This window comes from Cryptococcus neoformans, chromosome 12 (genome assembly GCF_000149385.1).
Source record: "Cryptococcus neoformans var. neoformans B-3501A chromosome 12, whole genome shotgun sequence".
Lineage (NCBI taxonomy): Eukaryota > Fungi > Basidiomycota > Tremellomycetes > Tremellales > Cryptococcaceae > Cryptococcus > Cryptococcus deneoformans.
Window position 1 is genome coordinate 589,216 of NC_009188.1, and position 14,117 is coordinate 603,332.

Here is a 14,117-nt window from a genome sequence, read left to right on the forward strand (position 1 = left end):
AATTGGTACTATTATACTGACAACAATAATGTGGTGAACCTTCTATATGCCTTGATCAATCCACTTCGATGGCACTATCCCGTCCACTCCCTTTTTCCTCCGCCTTTCGTCTCTTGTCCCTTTCCATAATCTCCTTCCTCAATCTCTCGAATTCACCCTTTTTCTCTTGGGCGTACTTCGCCAGACCTTCTTTCGACCCTAATTGTCCAACGAGCTCATCTTTTCCCTTTTCTTTATCCCGTTTCCGGCTTGCTTCTGCCTCTGTTAGTTTCGCACGTAGAGCCGAAAGAGATGAAGGACGGGAAGTGTCCAAATTCGCGTTATAAAGAATTATCCATTCCTGCACTCGAGCAATGAGAGCAACCTTGTCGCCAGATGTAGGAAGTGAATATTGCTATTTGGAAATCTTCTTTTAGCTGGATGTTCCGTAAGATACCAGCTTTGCAATGACCCACCGATAATAATGCCCTCAAGTCAGCAGGCGTTGCCAAAGAGTAATTTGGTTTCGTAATCTTCTTCATTTCCGGTCTTTTCATAGATGATCAGTCAATTTTATTCAGTGAGGGAACAAGCATCTTTTGCTTACTCCTTTCCCTTGCCATTCTCTTTCCCCTTGCTTCCGCTAAGGGTTTGCCCAGAGAAAACCTTCTTCCAATCTGCTTTTTGATTGCCTTTCCCGCCTCCTGCGCTGGCTTTGATGGACTTGGGCGGCGGCGGACAACCTCTTTCCACGTGCATCGGGATAGACGAGATGGACATACGCGTCATACAGATAGGACATGGAGCTTCGTCTGCATCACACGTAAGTTCCTGGTAAGTTACTGCCAACAGATCGCGCGAGTCGTACTCACCATTCTCAGTTAGTTCCTGTATTTCATCCTCCTCTTCCGATTCTATTGACTCTGCCGGTGCCGGCGACTGGCTTGGTTTTCCATCTTGGTCCTTCAAGCGTTTGACTATTCCGGAACTCGATGGACGGGAGTCGACCTCTGGAGCAGCACGTTTTCGGGATAGAGGTTTTGACAGGTCAATCAATGTTGGTCTGAACAAAGTATTAATTGTCAGTACACGACCCAATAATTAAATGGGCTGACTGACCTTGACTGCTCCCAAGCTTCCGCAATCTCTTCTAGGGCTCTGTTTCGCCGTATAGATCCCTCGCTTGCCGGCTCATTGCAACTGGGGCATTTCTTCTGGACATCTAAAGAGGACCGTATGCACTATCATGGTCAAGCACAAAACGTCAGTATTTCATTCAGCTGTGGAACAATTTTCAAAAGCGTGGCATTGGCCAGGACAATATACATACGTGGGAGCAAAACGAGTGGCCACACCCGATCGACACGGGCGCTGTGAAGGGTTCCTTGCAAATCTGACAGACAACAGAGCGATCAAGCCTGCGAAGTTGAGGATAGGTTTCTGGAAAAGGAGGAGGATCGTCAAAATTAGCAAGAAGAGGATGGCTTTTGTCCATATCGCGTGGTCGTGAAGTTGCAGATTTTGACGAATGGCAAAATGATGTCTAGTAATGTTTTCGTAAACTGGGATTTCTTGACGCGTCAAAACAGATAGTCATTACGTAACCACTAGAGGATATGTTTTGTCCTATACGAATAATCATCATCCGCCTCCACCGACCATCTATCTCTTCGAAAGAAAAAAGAGAAATCAACCGGCAGAGATCAGAGGCAGTTGCAATTGACATCTACTTCGGATCAGCTGCACAGTCGTCGTCCTTTCGGAGCAGAAAATTCCCAAATACACAAACGAATACTTATTGTTAATACGAAAATACCCGCTTCCTATCAGTAATCACTGATATCCGTCAATAATGGGAAATGATCAATCACGCACCTCTTCTGGCGATGGCAAGCAGGTCGATGAGAAGCCGCCTGATTATTACGAACTGCTGCAAGTAGACGAGGAAGCAGGGTATGATGAAATTAAGGTAAGTTGATCGCTCACCTGCATTACAAGTGAACAAGCTGCTAATACTTGTGGTGCAGCGGTCATATCGAAAATTGGCGGTTCGTCCTTAAACGAAAGGCAGTTGGGGGAGACTGGCTGACTTTACGTATCTTGGAACAGCTGATAAACCACCCTGACAAGAATCCTCACAGAATAGAAGAGGCAACGAAACTGTTCGCGGACTTGCAGCACGCTTATGAGGTGAGTTATGTCTGAATTCACGGACGGCAGTCAACTGACTCAGTAAAGGTTCTGAGTGATCCCCAAGTAAGCCCTTGGCGCTATATCCTATTATTCTTCGGAACTGACAAATTGTAAAGGAAAGAGCATTCTATGATTCCCATCGAAATGCCCCAGTTGCAGCCACAGATGACGATATCTTTGAACATGTCAGGACAGGGGATAAAGCGACAAATGATCCCAAATCGAAGCTGAATAGGAGACGCCAAGGGGATCCAGGAGTTACCATAGCCCAGCTCATGCGCTTTTTTGATCCTAAAATTGCCAGTAAAATGGATGATACCTCAGAAGTAAGCTCACTCTCTTGCTCTATACCCTCTATATATTACTAATCTCTCATGTCAGGGCTTCTACTCAATATATAGGACTCTCTTTGCCCTTCTCGCCTCTGATGAGGCTCTACACACCACTTCCACCACTCCTCTTTCATACCCATCTTTCGGTAATTCCTCAACTGCTTATGCCCCTCCTCCTGGTTTGACCCGCGCGCAAAAAGATTCCCAGGTGTGGGCTCGAGATTTCTACGCCGTTTGGGGGGAATTTGTGACAGAAAAGAAATTTGAGTGGTTAAACAAATGGGATGCTGAAAGAGGAGACGACAGGATGGTCCGACGAGCTATGGAGAAGGAGAATAAGAAGGCAAGGGAGGAGACAAGAAAGGAATATAATGAGACAGTCCGAGTAAGCGCAGCCTCTTTATTAAATCTATAAGCCCGAAGCTCATAGATCACAGCAACTGGTTGTTTTTATTCAACATAGAGATCCAAGATACAAGGCCCATCAAACCAAGCTTGCTCAGGAGCGTGCCGCCAGCAAGTCCGCTAAGACGTCAGGGGCATCTACTCCAGCTGGCAAACCCGTTGTTGATGCTGAGGCCGCTAAGCGGCGTCATGAAGAACGTTTACGTGCAGCGGCACAGTACGAAGAACAAGATTGGCAAAAGTTTTCTTCACGTAACTCTGACGATGAAGAGATGGAAGAAGAAGAACCTGAAGAAGAACTCGGAGATGGCACCGGTGTCAGGCTGGACGATGGACAGGGAGGGGAGATATTTGAATGTGTGGCATGTGGGAAAACGTTTGCAAGCGAAGCGAGCTGGATAAATCACGAGAGAAGTAAGAAACATAAACAGGCGGTCTGGAGATTGAAAAAGGAGATGAGAGCGGAGGCCAAGGCAATGGGGCTTACCGAGCCGCAATCGGAAGAGGAACCGGGTGATGAGCGAGCCGAAGATGCAGATGCCGGTGAAGGCGAAATAGGCGGGGAGACCAAGGGGGTTGGAATGACAGAAGAAGAGCAGCTCGCGGAATTACAAGCACTTGAGGCAGAAATGATAGATTTGGCTTTGGAAGAAAGCGAGGATGTTGATTATGGCAACAAAAAGTACGTTCTTGGTATATATCTACTAGATGATTCTAACTTGCTACGCAGGTCCAAGAAAAAAGGGAAAAAAAATCGCCGAGATGGCGTAATCGACGAAGTTGATGCAGCTACTGGACTCTCTCCTTCTCGCAACGAATCACAACCTGACGCTTCCAATACTCCAAGTGCCGCAGTATCAGACGACGGAGTTGCTCGTGAGTCTGACAAGACCTCGGAATTATCAAAACGCGACAAGCGACGTGCTCGTGAAGCTCGTAAGAAGATAGAGGAAGAAGAGCGTAAAGCGGCGTTTAAGGAGGCTAGAAAGGCTGCCAAAAAGGCAGGCGCATCGGTTGAGACGTTTGCATCACCTCGGCAATCCGACAGGAAGGATAAAGTGGATGATGATGGATTTGTGGCACCCAAACAAAAGGGTAAAAACAGTATCAAGAGCGGCAAAGGCACGAAAGGCGGACGAGAGCAAGGAGAGAATGATTATAGTGATGAAAGAGTTGCAAAAGTGGTTGCAGGGATTCAGGAAAAGAGAGAAAAGATGGTGGAGAAATGGGGTGATACATGGGCTGGTGAGTTCATCAGTATCCATTATCTAAAAATGATAATACTGAATCATCTCAGATTTGGTCTCGAAATTGAAGCATCTCTTGTCTGGCGATAGTCATTTACCTCTTTCCATCCTCTGCTTGGGCCTAGGGAAGCCCTTCTCTGATAGGACAGCTCAAATTCAACTGGCTCTTGCCCTTGAGCTGGCCGATGCATTAAATGTAAGTGCGTGAATTTTGACATCTTTACCTAGCTAATCCATTTGCAGTGCACTGTCCATGATCTCGAAATGTACGACCCCGTTTGGGACGAAGGTGATAAGAAAGTCTTGTCATCAATTGGTGTCACACTTCTTCAGGATAACTTGGTGAGACCCTGCATTTCCTCCATGCTCAAAAATGTGATCACTAAACATAACGCAGCTGGGTAGGCACACGCTTGAAACAGGTCGCCCATATCTTCTCTACCTTCCCCATGCCCCTAAGCAATTATACGAATCTATTCTGTCCACAAATTACGCCCCGTCCCTCTGTGGCAATAAGCCAGGAAGGATCCTGCTCGGCAACGATCTCGCAGAGTACCTTCCTGGCTTTGTCCGACCGTCACAAAAGAAAGAGCCCAGTGGCGAGGCTGACGGAGATGGGGAGTTCGTCAAACCGAAGAAGAAGAGGAGGGGCCGGGGGGAAGTGAAACCTCAAATAAAAGATGGCGTGCTTTCTCGAGTTGGTGAGTCGCATTCCGCCCTGCTGAGATAAGATCTAAAGAGATTTCTGTTTTTTACAGTGCCACACATGTCTGTTCTTCCTTTATCTGATGCGTTACCCGAGACAAATCTTCCGGGTTTTGCTAGAGCATTCTTGTCATTCACTTTCCAGTGGCTAGAGGAGAATAAAATAGAGAAGATAGATTGGGAAACGAAGTTACCAGAGGAGGAATGGGGGGACGACGGTGAGATCATTCAATGACGCCGCGGTCGCTGGACGAGTCATAAATAATTAATTAAATAAAGGGTAAACGGGGAAGACCGATAACTTGCATCATCACTCAGTCATCCTCCTTTTTTAATACCCCGCCGCGACGCAGAAAAATCGAGACTGGTGCATGTTTTTTTGGTACAGTAGATGGAAATAGGCGCTCTTGTAATGCACTCGAACACTGTAGATTAGTAGAGGTCAGACATCTCTGGAATCTGCTGTAGGATAAGCCGGATAGCGAAAAATGAACAGATAAGAAGATGAGGATTGATACAAGGAGGCACGCCGGACATTTACCCGGAAAGGCCGCAGCATTCAATCGCATCAGATCTGACTGAACACTGCAAACAACAGGAGTTTCTGAAAAGAGATCTATCGCATTTCCATCTCAAAAAATCAGAGAACCATGCCCACAACACGGTAAATCGTCCCTCAGCCATGTCCTTCCAAGAAACAAATACTCCACCGCCACCCGCTATTACAATCAGCTCCTCAAATGCCCCTCACTCAGAACAGCCCATGCCATCTACACCCCCCTCTCCTCTGAGATCGACATCCTCCTCCTCGGGAGAAAAGAGAGAATCAAATGATATTACAACACCAAGGAAACGCAGAGGAAGTCATAGCCACGTCCGAATAAACGACGACCCAGAAATAACTATCAGCAATGCAGACGGAGAGCCTAGTGGAAGTGGCCATCGAAAACAAGCCTCTTTTGCCTTGACCGCCGATGATGAGGCGGACAGGCATAATGCAGAGAAAAAAGAAACGGCGGATGACGACCAAGTCAATGAGAAGACTAGGTACGAAAAGGTCAAAATACTAGCAGAATTGAGGGTGAAGAAAATCCTGGGACATCGGTGGTTTTCCTGGATTGGACCCAAGTTGACATGGGGGAAACTGAAACCTGTGATCAGATGTGCCATTTCCGTAAGTATACCTCAGAACATTATGTCAAATCTCATGTCCTGAATTTGTCGTTCACCTGTTGAAGGCGTGGCTAGGTCTTGTCCTCCTGATGATCGTCCCCGTTGAGAGGTCCATCGGCAATGGCGCATGTAAGTGATCCCAGGTCTCATTGATCCATAGTAGACAATACATCTAACAATAGCATGCAGTTTTCCTCTTGATTGTCAGCTTCATGCTACCGCCAAGTGACCCCGTGGTCCAGACATTGGAGAAGTATGTAAATCTATTCTTCTTCACCTCGCTGTCATGGGTTTGGGTACGTCTAGAATTCCTCTTTCATGAAGTAACCAGTGGTTAACCTCCCCATATAGGTGATTATTACAGTGCTCATTGCTGGTGCCACGAGAGGTCCTCCCAACCCCGATAAGGTTGCCGCGGCCGAAGCAAGGTGGGCGTATCTGAAAGATGTCGACCCTACCAAATACCAGCAAAGAATTGTGAGAAGATTTTTACGCATCTGACGTTGCGTTTCACCCTGCTGACCATCTCTAGATTTTTGATGGTACTTATCTCCAAGCGAAGCCAGCTGTGGTATGCTGCGTTTTCTTATCTGCGGGAACGGGCGCTCTTGTAAGCGTTTTTGGATTTCAGACATACCAATCAAACTGATCATTTCATTCGCAGCTTTGGTGGAAATTGAGAACGCAACCCAGCCCAGCCACATTCCCATTGGTCCTATCCTGCATTCTCATTGACGTTAGCCTTACAGTTGTCGTGTTCTATCCTTACAACTCTTATACTTCCGGCCTCATCTTCTTCCTACCGATGTCCGTACAAGCTGGCATTGGCACTCTTTGCTCGTTTCTCATTTTTCCCGAATCAGTGGGCCACTCATTCCAGTCCAAGTTTCCAGGAATCCTTACACCACTCGCTTCTGCCATGAAGTCTATTGAAACTCTTTTCGGCGAGGCCGAAAAGCATGATAACGGACAAGAGGAGAACACTGACGATCTGCTATCAGTAAGAAATAGCGATTACGGACCAAAATTCTATGCGGACAAGCTTGATGATTGGGCGGACAGGAGCAAGAAGATTCGCACTCAGCTTCTCCAGTCTTTGGCCGGAATTCCGCCCTTGAGAGCTCAACAACGATACCTAGCGGTAGATATTAGTTACAGCCGTTTATCCGGAGAAGATTTGCGCAATCTCTTTGATCGATTGGCCATCGTGCAGGCGCGTTCAGGGGGAATGGCTTTCTTCTTTGATGTCATTATCAACAATGCCAAACACTCACATCTGGATTCGTCTGCGTGGTCAGTCCATCACGTTTCTCAATCTCGTTCGGGTTCTCGCGCTGCTTCTATCAGGCATGAGTTTTTGGATGAGAGAAGAGGAAGTGTGGATGATAGCTTGCATGGCGATGGGACTGTCACACCTCCCCCCGAAGTCGATGATCACGCAGAGAGTCCTCATCATGACCGTGGGTTGTATTTTGGTTCCCGAAAGTTCAATTTTTCCGGCATCTTGAGGAGAAATGGTTCACCTCATGGGTTCGCCGCGACGCAAAAAGGAAGCCATCTCTCCCTGCTCGATCACCTCAGAAAATCACAACAACCTGTAGGTGTGTACGAAAGTACTAGATACATGGACATTGAGCGAAACTTTGCTGTGTAGGTACCGTATCGCTCATTCCATGAACAATTGCTGATTGAACTCTTTGCAGAGACACCGAGCATGTGTTGGAACAGCTTGATATCCTTGCACGAGGCAGTGTTCCTTTAATTCGCGCTTGTGAAGCTGCTCTTTCAGAAGCAACAGATTGGATTCTCAATGTCAATCGAGATCGATCAATCTTTACCTGGCCCAATCGGCATCGCGAATCACAGAAGGAGAAAAGGAGGGACGAAAAGGTTATCGCCACCACCAAGCTTGAAGAGGTCACTGGACATCTACAAAGTGCCTTGGACGACTTCCATATTGCCCGCTTGGAAATTGTTAAGCCGTATAAACATCTTTTTGACCCCACTCACCCCGAGGAAGGACGTCGTGGCAAGGTGAATCCTCATGTCTGTACGCTGTACCTTAAATTGCTGATCGACATGGCTTGCAGATGCACTTCCGAAGCCTGTTCCAGAACTTTGTCGCTCAGTATCATGTTTTAGAATTCTCAGAGGCACTCCTAAATTTACTCAGGCTCATGGAAGAGTTAGACAAGTCACGTCAAAAGCGAAGGTTATGGTATCCCCATTTGACTTCGATGATCGATCATTTCCGTCATTCTCACAAGGACAAGCATTTGACTGATGGTGACGATGGGCATGAGAATGATGGTGAGTTGACTCCCTACAACTCGCTTGACCGGCAAATTGATGCTTTTTTGCATAGCTGCGTTCGAACAGGAGGAAGAGGAGGATTTCTTGGGCGAAGTCAAAAAGCGAAACCCAGAGTACAAGCCTTTCGACAACTCATTCCTCAACCTCATCGCCAAGTGCTCAAAGGTTATGGATATTCTTAGCAGCAGAAGTTTCATGTATGCTTTGAAGGCAGCCGTGCTGGGTGCTTTGACAACTCTGCCGAACTTCATCGCGTGAGTCGAACCGTCTTCGACTTACAATTTGAGCGAAGGCTGAAAGGAGGTAGATCCTCTGCTTCTTTCTATTACCTCAACCGTGGTGTATGGTGTACCATCATGTAAGTTACCTTTATCTGGCAAGGTCCCCATTAATGCCAATTACCTTAGGGCTCAACTGAGTGCGTAGCCGCCATGAATGATCCCTTGGAATTAGTCGCTAACCTAGTGAATTACCATATCAGCCCTGGCAGTATATTCGGTACGTATTTACATCACTGCTAATAGGTGGTGTGTCAGACTAATTATGACCAATTAGGGCGATACTGCTTCTGCTTGGCTAGGTCGTGTTGTGGCCTCCTTCTGGGGATGCCTAGTCGGCATGGTCCTTTGGTAGGTGCTGTCCTATGCAGAAAGCCCATCCTAGTTGGCTATTTCAATTGACAACAGACTGATACATTCTGGGACAATAGGTATATTGGCAGCGGTTCGGGGCAAGGCAATCCCGTTAGTATACCATTGTTACTAATCTGCATATAACTGACCGACTTTTTATAGTATGGAATTGCTGCTGCGTGTGCAGTTGCTTTTCCCTTAGCGTCATTCTTTAGGATATACTTCCCGGGGCCAGTATTAACGGCTGTCATGGCCCCTGTAACAATGGGCCTAGTTATTGGATACGTAAGCTCGATTTCTGACTGCTTGATTCAAACCCGGTTGACTTGTATAACAGTCATACTATAACGGGACTATAGGGCCCCTCACCTATGCACAGTGGGGTTGGGACGTTGCTTGGCGTCGTTACGTCTGCGTTCTTATTGGAATATCTGCAGCCTGGGCGTTTTCGTATGGTATGTGTCGAATATTCTCTGCGACAGAAGTGTAGCAGCTAATGATTGTAACAGTGCCTCCAGTGTACTCTGCCAAGCGCGCCATTCGTTATTCATACGCAAGAACAATTGGCACTGCTGGTTCTATTTTATGCGACGTTCTTTCTCATGCAAATGACCATCATTATCACCTCAAGGAAAATGACACGATTCGCCACAACCTTATCACTTGGAGATCTAAATTGAATAAGGTAAAGTTAAGAAATTTTGGGGGGGGGATGACATCTAACTCAGACGCCACTGCAGTTGGGCGCGAGGCATATCAATGCGACACGAGAATTTTCATTGAGAGGTCGATGGCCCGAGGAAAGGTATAAGGTAAGTTGGTACTTCCAGACAATCGGACGCATCCTCACGAATGTCTTGTGTCGGCCAGGCTCTTTTCGATACTTTGCAGGACCTTTTATCTCTTCTATCACAACTTAATCATGTCCTCACACAGCTTGAGCGGCCATGGCGTAAAGCGTTGCTGGATAGGACTCGCTTATCCGATCCCGCTTTCCTCGGCGACGTGATGGTAGTCTTGAGCATGTGTTCCACAGCGTTGAGAGCGGGAACACCTCTACCTCAAATCACCCCGAGCCCTCTAGTCGCAAGATTCGTGAGAGCTATCCAGCAAGACAAGTGCAAATCATAGTGCTCACAAGTTAACAGGGAATGGGCAAGACCAAAGGACTGGATTTACCCCACGATTCGAGTGATCAATCTGGCGAGCTTCCTACCCTGGTGACAGTAGATGGTGAGTGGCTTGTGGATCTTATGTCGACAAAAGCATTTGAGCTGAATGGCAATGGCGCGACAGTACTTGAATCCGATAATTACATGCGTTACGCTCTTGGTATAACTACTACCTTCTCTCTTATCTCTCGACTTGACAGAATAGTTGTCATCTGCAAAACGTAGGATGTTCCTCTCCATGCTGTCACTTAACCATTCCGAAGGCTGACCTCGAGGCTGTATATCAGATTATTGGGTGAAAATTATCATATTGCTGGTTTACATTTGGAACAAACAACTAGGGCATAGCGCATCTTTTGAAAGGGCCATTTTGTTTAACATCGTGCGCTGTACATTAGCATCCATCTATATTGCGAGTTCGGCATTTGGAACAACAGGTTTTGGGAGTAAAAGCATGTATGGATAGTTAGATTAAGTATTGATGCCATAAAATTCAATAGCAGGCCGGCCGTCTGCCCTCACCACCTGCCATTGGGAATCCCATGTTTTGATTTTTAGGTTCTGGCTTGGCTCAAGTCGTTTAATCTGATACCTGAGAAAGGGGCCTTATGAATGAGTTCATGTTTGAACTGTTGGTTGCAGGACAAATAATGGCTGCCCAAATTTATTCCGAAGTACTCACTTATGATCTGCAGCAATTATCGGCAATGTCGAGAAAGAAAATTGCGCGGTGTCTTTAACCAGTCGAATCCTGACTAGATGCCAAAATTCATCGATTCATCTCACTTGAGTATGTGTACAATTTCACGATTTATCTTTGTAATTCACCCTATTGGAGGATAACTAGAGATTTATTAAATATATGTACGATTCATGAACAGCGTGGAAATTATACTGATGCTTATTAGTAAACGAAGTATCTCTTGGTCAGTGGGAGTTTGTCTGCCGGTGGGACGTCGCAAAGGACGCCGTCAGCGTGAACGTCGTAGGTCTCCGGATCGACTAAATGGAGCTTGCGTAAGTAATTCGCTCCACACTGTGGCTACTGTCACTCACCAGTCATCTTCGGCATACTGTCATTCCACTTCATATCCTTCTTTCCAATTGCACGACAGTTCTTGACAGCCTCCGCCCTCTTCTTGATGTTGAATCTCTTCACGAGATCTAACAATTCATCAGCCATATTCATTTGTAGATAACAGGGAAAAAAAAGACCCACCCTTGTCAAGAGATGCCTGGCTGACCCAAACAATTGAATTGAGTGCAGCGGCCTCAGGCTGAGAGCCCCACATGGGCCTGCCAATGACGGGCTGCACAGTGGGGATCGAAGCGTTCGCATCGCCCATTGCAGCCCAAGCAATGACACCACCCTTGAGGATCATCTCCGGTCTAGCACCAAAGGACTCTGCCGTCCAGAAGACCAGATCTGCCAGACAGCCCACGGCAACTTGACCGATGAGGTGCGACATACCGTGGGTAATGGCGGGGTTAATAGTGTACTTGGCAACATACCGTTTCACCCTATTGTTGTCTCTCGTGGGTTCATCGCCCTCAAGAGGACCACGGAATTGCTTCATCTTCGCAGCCGTACGCCATGTACGAGTGATGACTTCACCGATACGACCCATAGCTTGACAGTCAGATGAGATCATGGAAATCGCGCCTGTGTCCTGTAAAACGTCTTCGGCTGCAACGGTTTCAGAACGGATACGAGAGTCGGCAAAGGCAATGTCCTCCGGGATAGACTTATCGAGGTGGTGACAAACCATAAGCATCTAATGTGTCATTAGCACTGCATTGAAACATTGCTCGAAGGGAAAGGACCCACGTCAAGATGCTCATCAAGAGTGTTAACAGCATAAGGCCTAGTTGGGTTGGTGGAACTAGGCAAGACGTTTTCATATTCACAGACAACGATGATGTCTGGAGCATGTCCGCCACCAGCTCCTTCAGTGTGGTAACTGTGAATAGTCCTCCCTTTGATGGCGGCCAAGGTACTCTCGACGTATCCACTTTCGTTGAGAGTATCACTGTGAAGGTTGACCTACGATTCGAGTAGCTATTGTCAGTATGCAACGATATAGCCATGCAGATAGGCAACTCACCTGTACGTCGTACTCATCGGCAATACTCAGAGCCCTGTCAATAACTTCGGGCGTCGCGCCCCAATCTTCATGCACCTTCAATCCACAAGCTCCAGCCTCGATAACGTCCCTCAAAGCATTAGTGCCAGAATCGTTGCCCTTTCCGGTGAAACCAAAGTTGAGAGGAACAGTGTCGGTTGCTTTGATCATGTTTTGCATGTAGAAGGACGAAGACGTGCATGTAGTGGCGTTGGAGCCGTCTGCAGGACCTGTACCACCTCCGACAACAGTGGTGATACCGGATGCCAAGGCCTTGACAATTAGATCAGTTGTTGATCGCCATCCTACTAGAGAAACTTACCTCCGTCATGAGTTGAGGGCAAATGTAATGAACGTGGACGTCGAGAGCTCCCGCAGTGATGATCAACTTTTCGCCAGCGATAACTTCAGTGCTTGACCCCACAATCATTCCATCTGTGACTCCATCCATCATATCGGGGTTACCAGCTTTACCAATACCAACAATAATGCCATTTTTTACACCAATATCGGCCTAAGAGACGTTAGCGACACTGAGCAGACAGCTGGGCCTATTGCAATCACCTTGTAGATGCCATTCCAGTCAACGATAAGAGCATTGGTAATAACGAGGTCAAGAACCTCATGTTCATGCCTACCAGATGCTTGACCTCCGCCATCTCGAAGGACCTTGCCTATACCGGATGTCAACTCAAAAATCCAAAGACAGACTACTAATCACTCACCTCCGCCGAATTTGCATTCCTCGCCGTAGACAGTGTAATCTTTTTCGACCTCGATCCACAGATCCATGTCAGCGAGCTTGATCTTGTCGCCAGTTGTTGGTCCGAACATGGAAGCGTACTATGATACAAGTTAATGAACGTCCGACTATTTCAAGTAAATCACATGAGACATACCACTTCTCTGTTCATCTCAGTTGTTGGCCCCTCTTCTACCTTTTCTTGATCCTTATGACCAAATCCACCTTTTTCAACCATCTCCTTGACTTTAGTCTCCCTTAAATTCTCGTCGAAAGATCCGCTTGCCAATCCACTTCCACCGTGGAAGATCTTCTTTCCGCCGAATTCCACCATTGTTACAGTCTTCTTCTCTCCTGGCTCAAACCTGACCGCCGTACCGGCGGGGATGTCCAAATGGTAGCCATAGGACAAGAGCCTGTCGAAAATGAGGGCCGGGTTGGTTTCGAGGAAATGGTAGTGGGAGCCAACTTGAATAGGCCTGTCTCCAGCATTCTTGACTTCAAGCTTGAAGCGTCGTCGGGAAGCATTGATCTTAATTGGCTCCTTACGACAAATAAGGGCTCCTAAGAGGGTATCGGCTGGCTCGGGCGCAGCAGGGAAGACGTCTGCCGACGGGATTGGCAGGAAAGAACCGTAAAAGGCGTTGTTCACTGTTCCCATAATAGTCAGCATTTGGTGATGTACTTTGCATGCTTCAGACTCACAATCGCCATCATCTGAGGAGATAGGATCATCAACTGTGACCAAAAATACACCGTCGGGGAAGGTGCCTTCCACCTGAATAGTGTGAATTGATTCTGGAACGCCCTTCCTGACATGTCGCCTGCCTAGCATTTTCTTGCCCAAATCCATGAGCTCTGCAACAGAATGACGTCCATCTCGAATGAATTCTTGCAACTGAGAGGAGATGAGAGCAATGGTCTCAGCACGGTTAAGAATAAGGCCTCGGGCAAGGCGACGTTGAGCAAGGGTGCCCAAGGTGGTGACAATGAGTTTGTCCTGAGTGGTGGTCAGTCAGCTTGTAAGGTGGAGCGTGGTGGGAGTGGAGGACTTGCCGTTTCTCTTGGGAGGAGATGCATGTTCTTGGAGAGTGAAGAGGA

The 14,117-nt window shown here is 47.1% G+C and overlaps 4 protein-coding genes across 4 annotated transcripts; 2 read left to right on the forward strand and 2 right to left on the reverse strand.

Moving 5' to 3' along the window:
- Positions 1-55: 55 nt before the first annotated feature.
- CNBL1870 (hypothetical protein) lies at positions 56-1,474 on the reverse strand (the record flags this gene model as incomplete). Its single annotated transcript, XM_767226.1, has 6 exons — positions 56-394; positions 456-528; positions 587-791; positions 852-1,042; positions 1,099-1,220; positions 1,310-1,474. The coding sequence occupies 6 exons, from the start codon at positions 1,472-1,474 to the stop codon at positions 56-58; spliced, it is 1,095 nt and encodes a 364-aa protein (XP_772319.1).
- Positions 1,475-1,831: 357 nt separating this feature from the next.
- Positions 1,832-4,886, forward strand: CNBL1880 (hypothetical protein; the record flags this gene model as incomplete). The annotated part of the gene is made up of 11 exons (XM_767227.1): positions 1,832-1,948; positions 2,007-2,027; positions 2,089-2,169; positions 2,218-2,235; positions 2,289-2,498; positions 2,554-2,889; positions 2,942-3,591; positions 3,640-4,154; positions 4,207-4,352; positions 4,400-4,498; positions 4,554-4,886. The coding sequence occupies 11 exons, from the start codon at positions 1,832-1,834 to the stop codon at positions 4,884-4,886; spliced, it is 2,526 nt and encodes an 841-aa protein (XP_772320.1).
- Positions 4,887-5,543: 657 nt separating this feature from the next.
- Positions 5,544-10,499, forward strand: CNBL1890 (hypothetical protein; the record flags this gene model as incomplete). The annotated part of the gene is made up of 22 exons (XM_767228.1): positions 5,544-6,035; positions 6,100-6,163; positions 6,224-6,330; positions 6,386-6,511; positions 6,567-6,644; positions 6,699-7,684; positions 7,738-8,068; positions 8,125-8,344; positions 8,400-8,601; positions 8,655-8,705; positions 8,755-8,765; positions 8,829-8,845; positions 8,903-8,976; positions 9,057-9,090; positions 9,142-9,264; positions 9,317-9,434; positions 9,489-9,664; positions 9,720-9,791; positions 9,850-10,074; positions 10,128-10,212; positions 10,276-10,372; positions 10,439-10,499. The coding sequence occupies 22 exons, from the start codon at positions 5,544-5,546 to the stop codon at positions 10,497-10,499; spliced, it is 3,750 nt and encodes a 1,249-aa protein (XP_772321.1).
- A 556-nt stretch (positions 10,500-11,055) lies between these two features.
- CNBL1900 (hypothetical protein) lies at positions 11,056-14,096 on the reverse strand (the record flags this gene model as incomplete). The annotated part of the gene is made up of 11 exons (XM_767229.1): positions 11,056-11,153; positions 11,208-11,315; positions 11,371-11,926; positions 11,980-12,195; positions 12,257-12,547; positions 12,597-12,788; positions 12,839-12,948; positions 13,000-13,117; positions 13,174-13,667; positions 13,722-14,016; positions 14,073-14,096. 11 exons carry the CDS (start codon positions 14,094-14,096, stop codon positions 11,056-11,058), a joined length of 2,502 nt encoding a protein of 833 aa, XP_772322.1.
- Between the last annotated feature and the right edge of the window lie 21 nt (positions 14,097-14,117).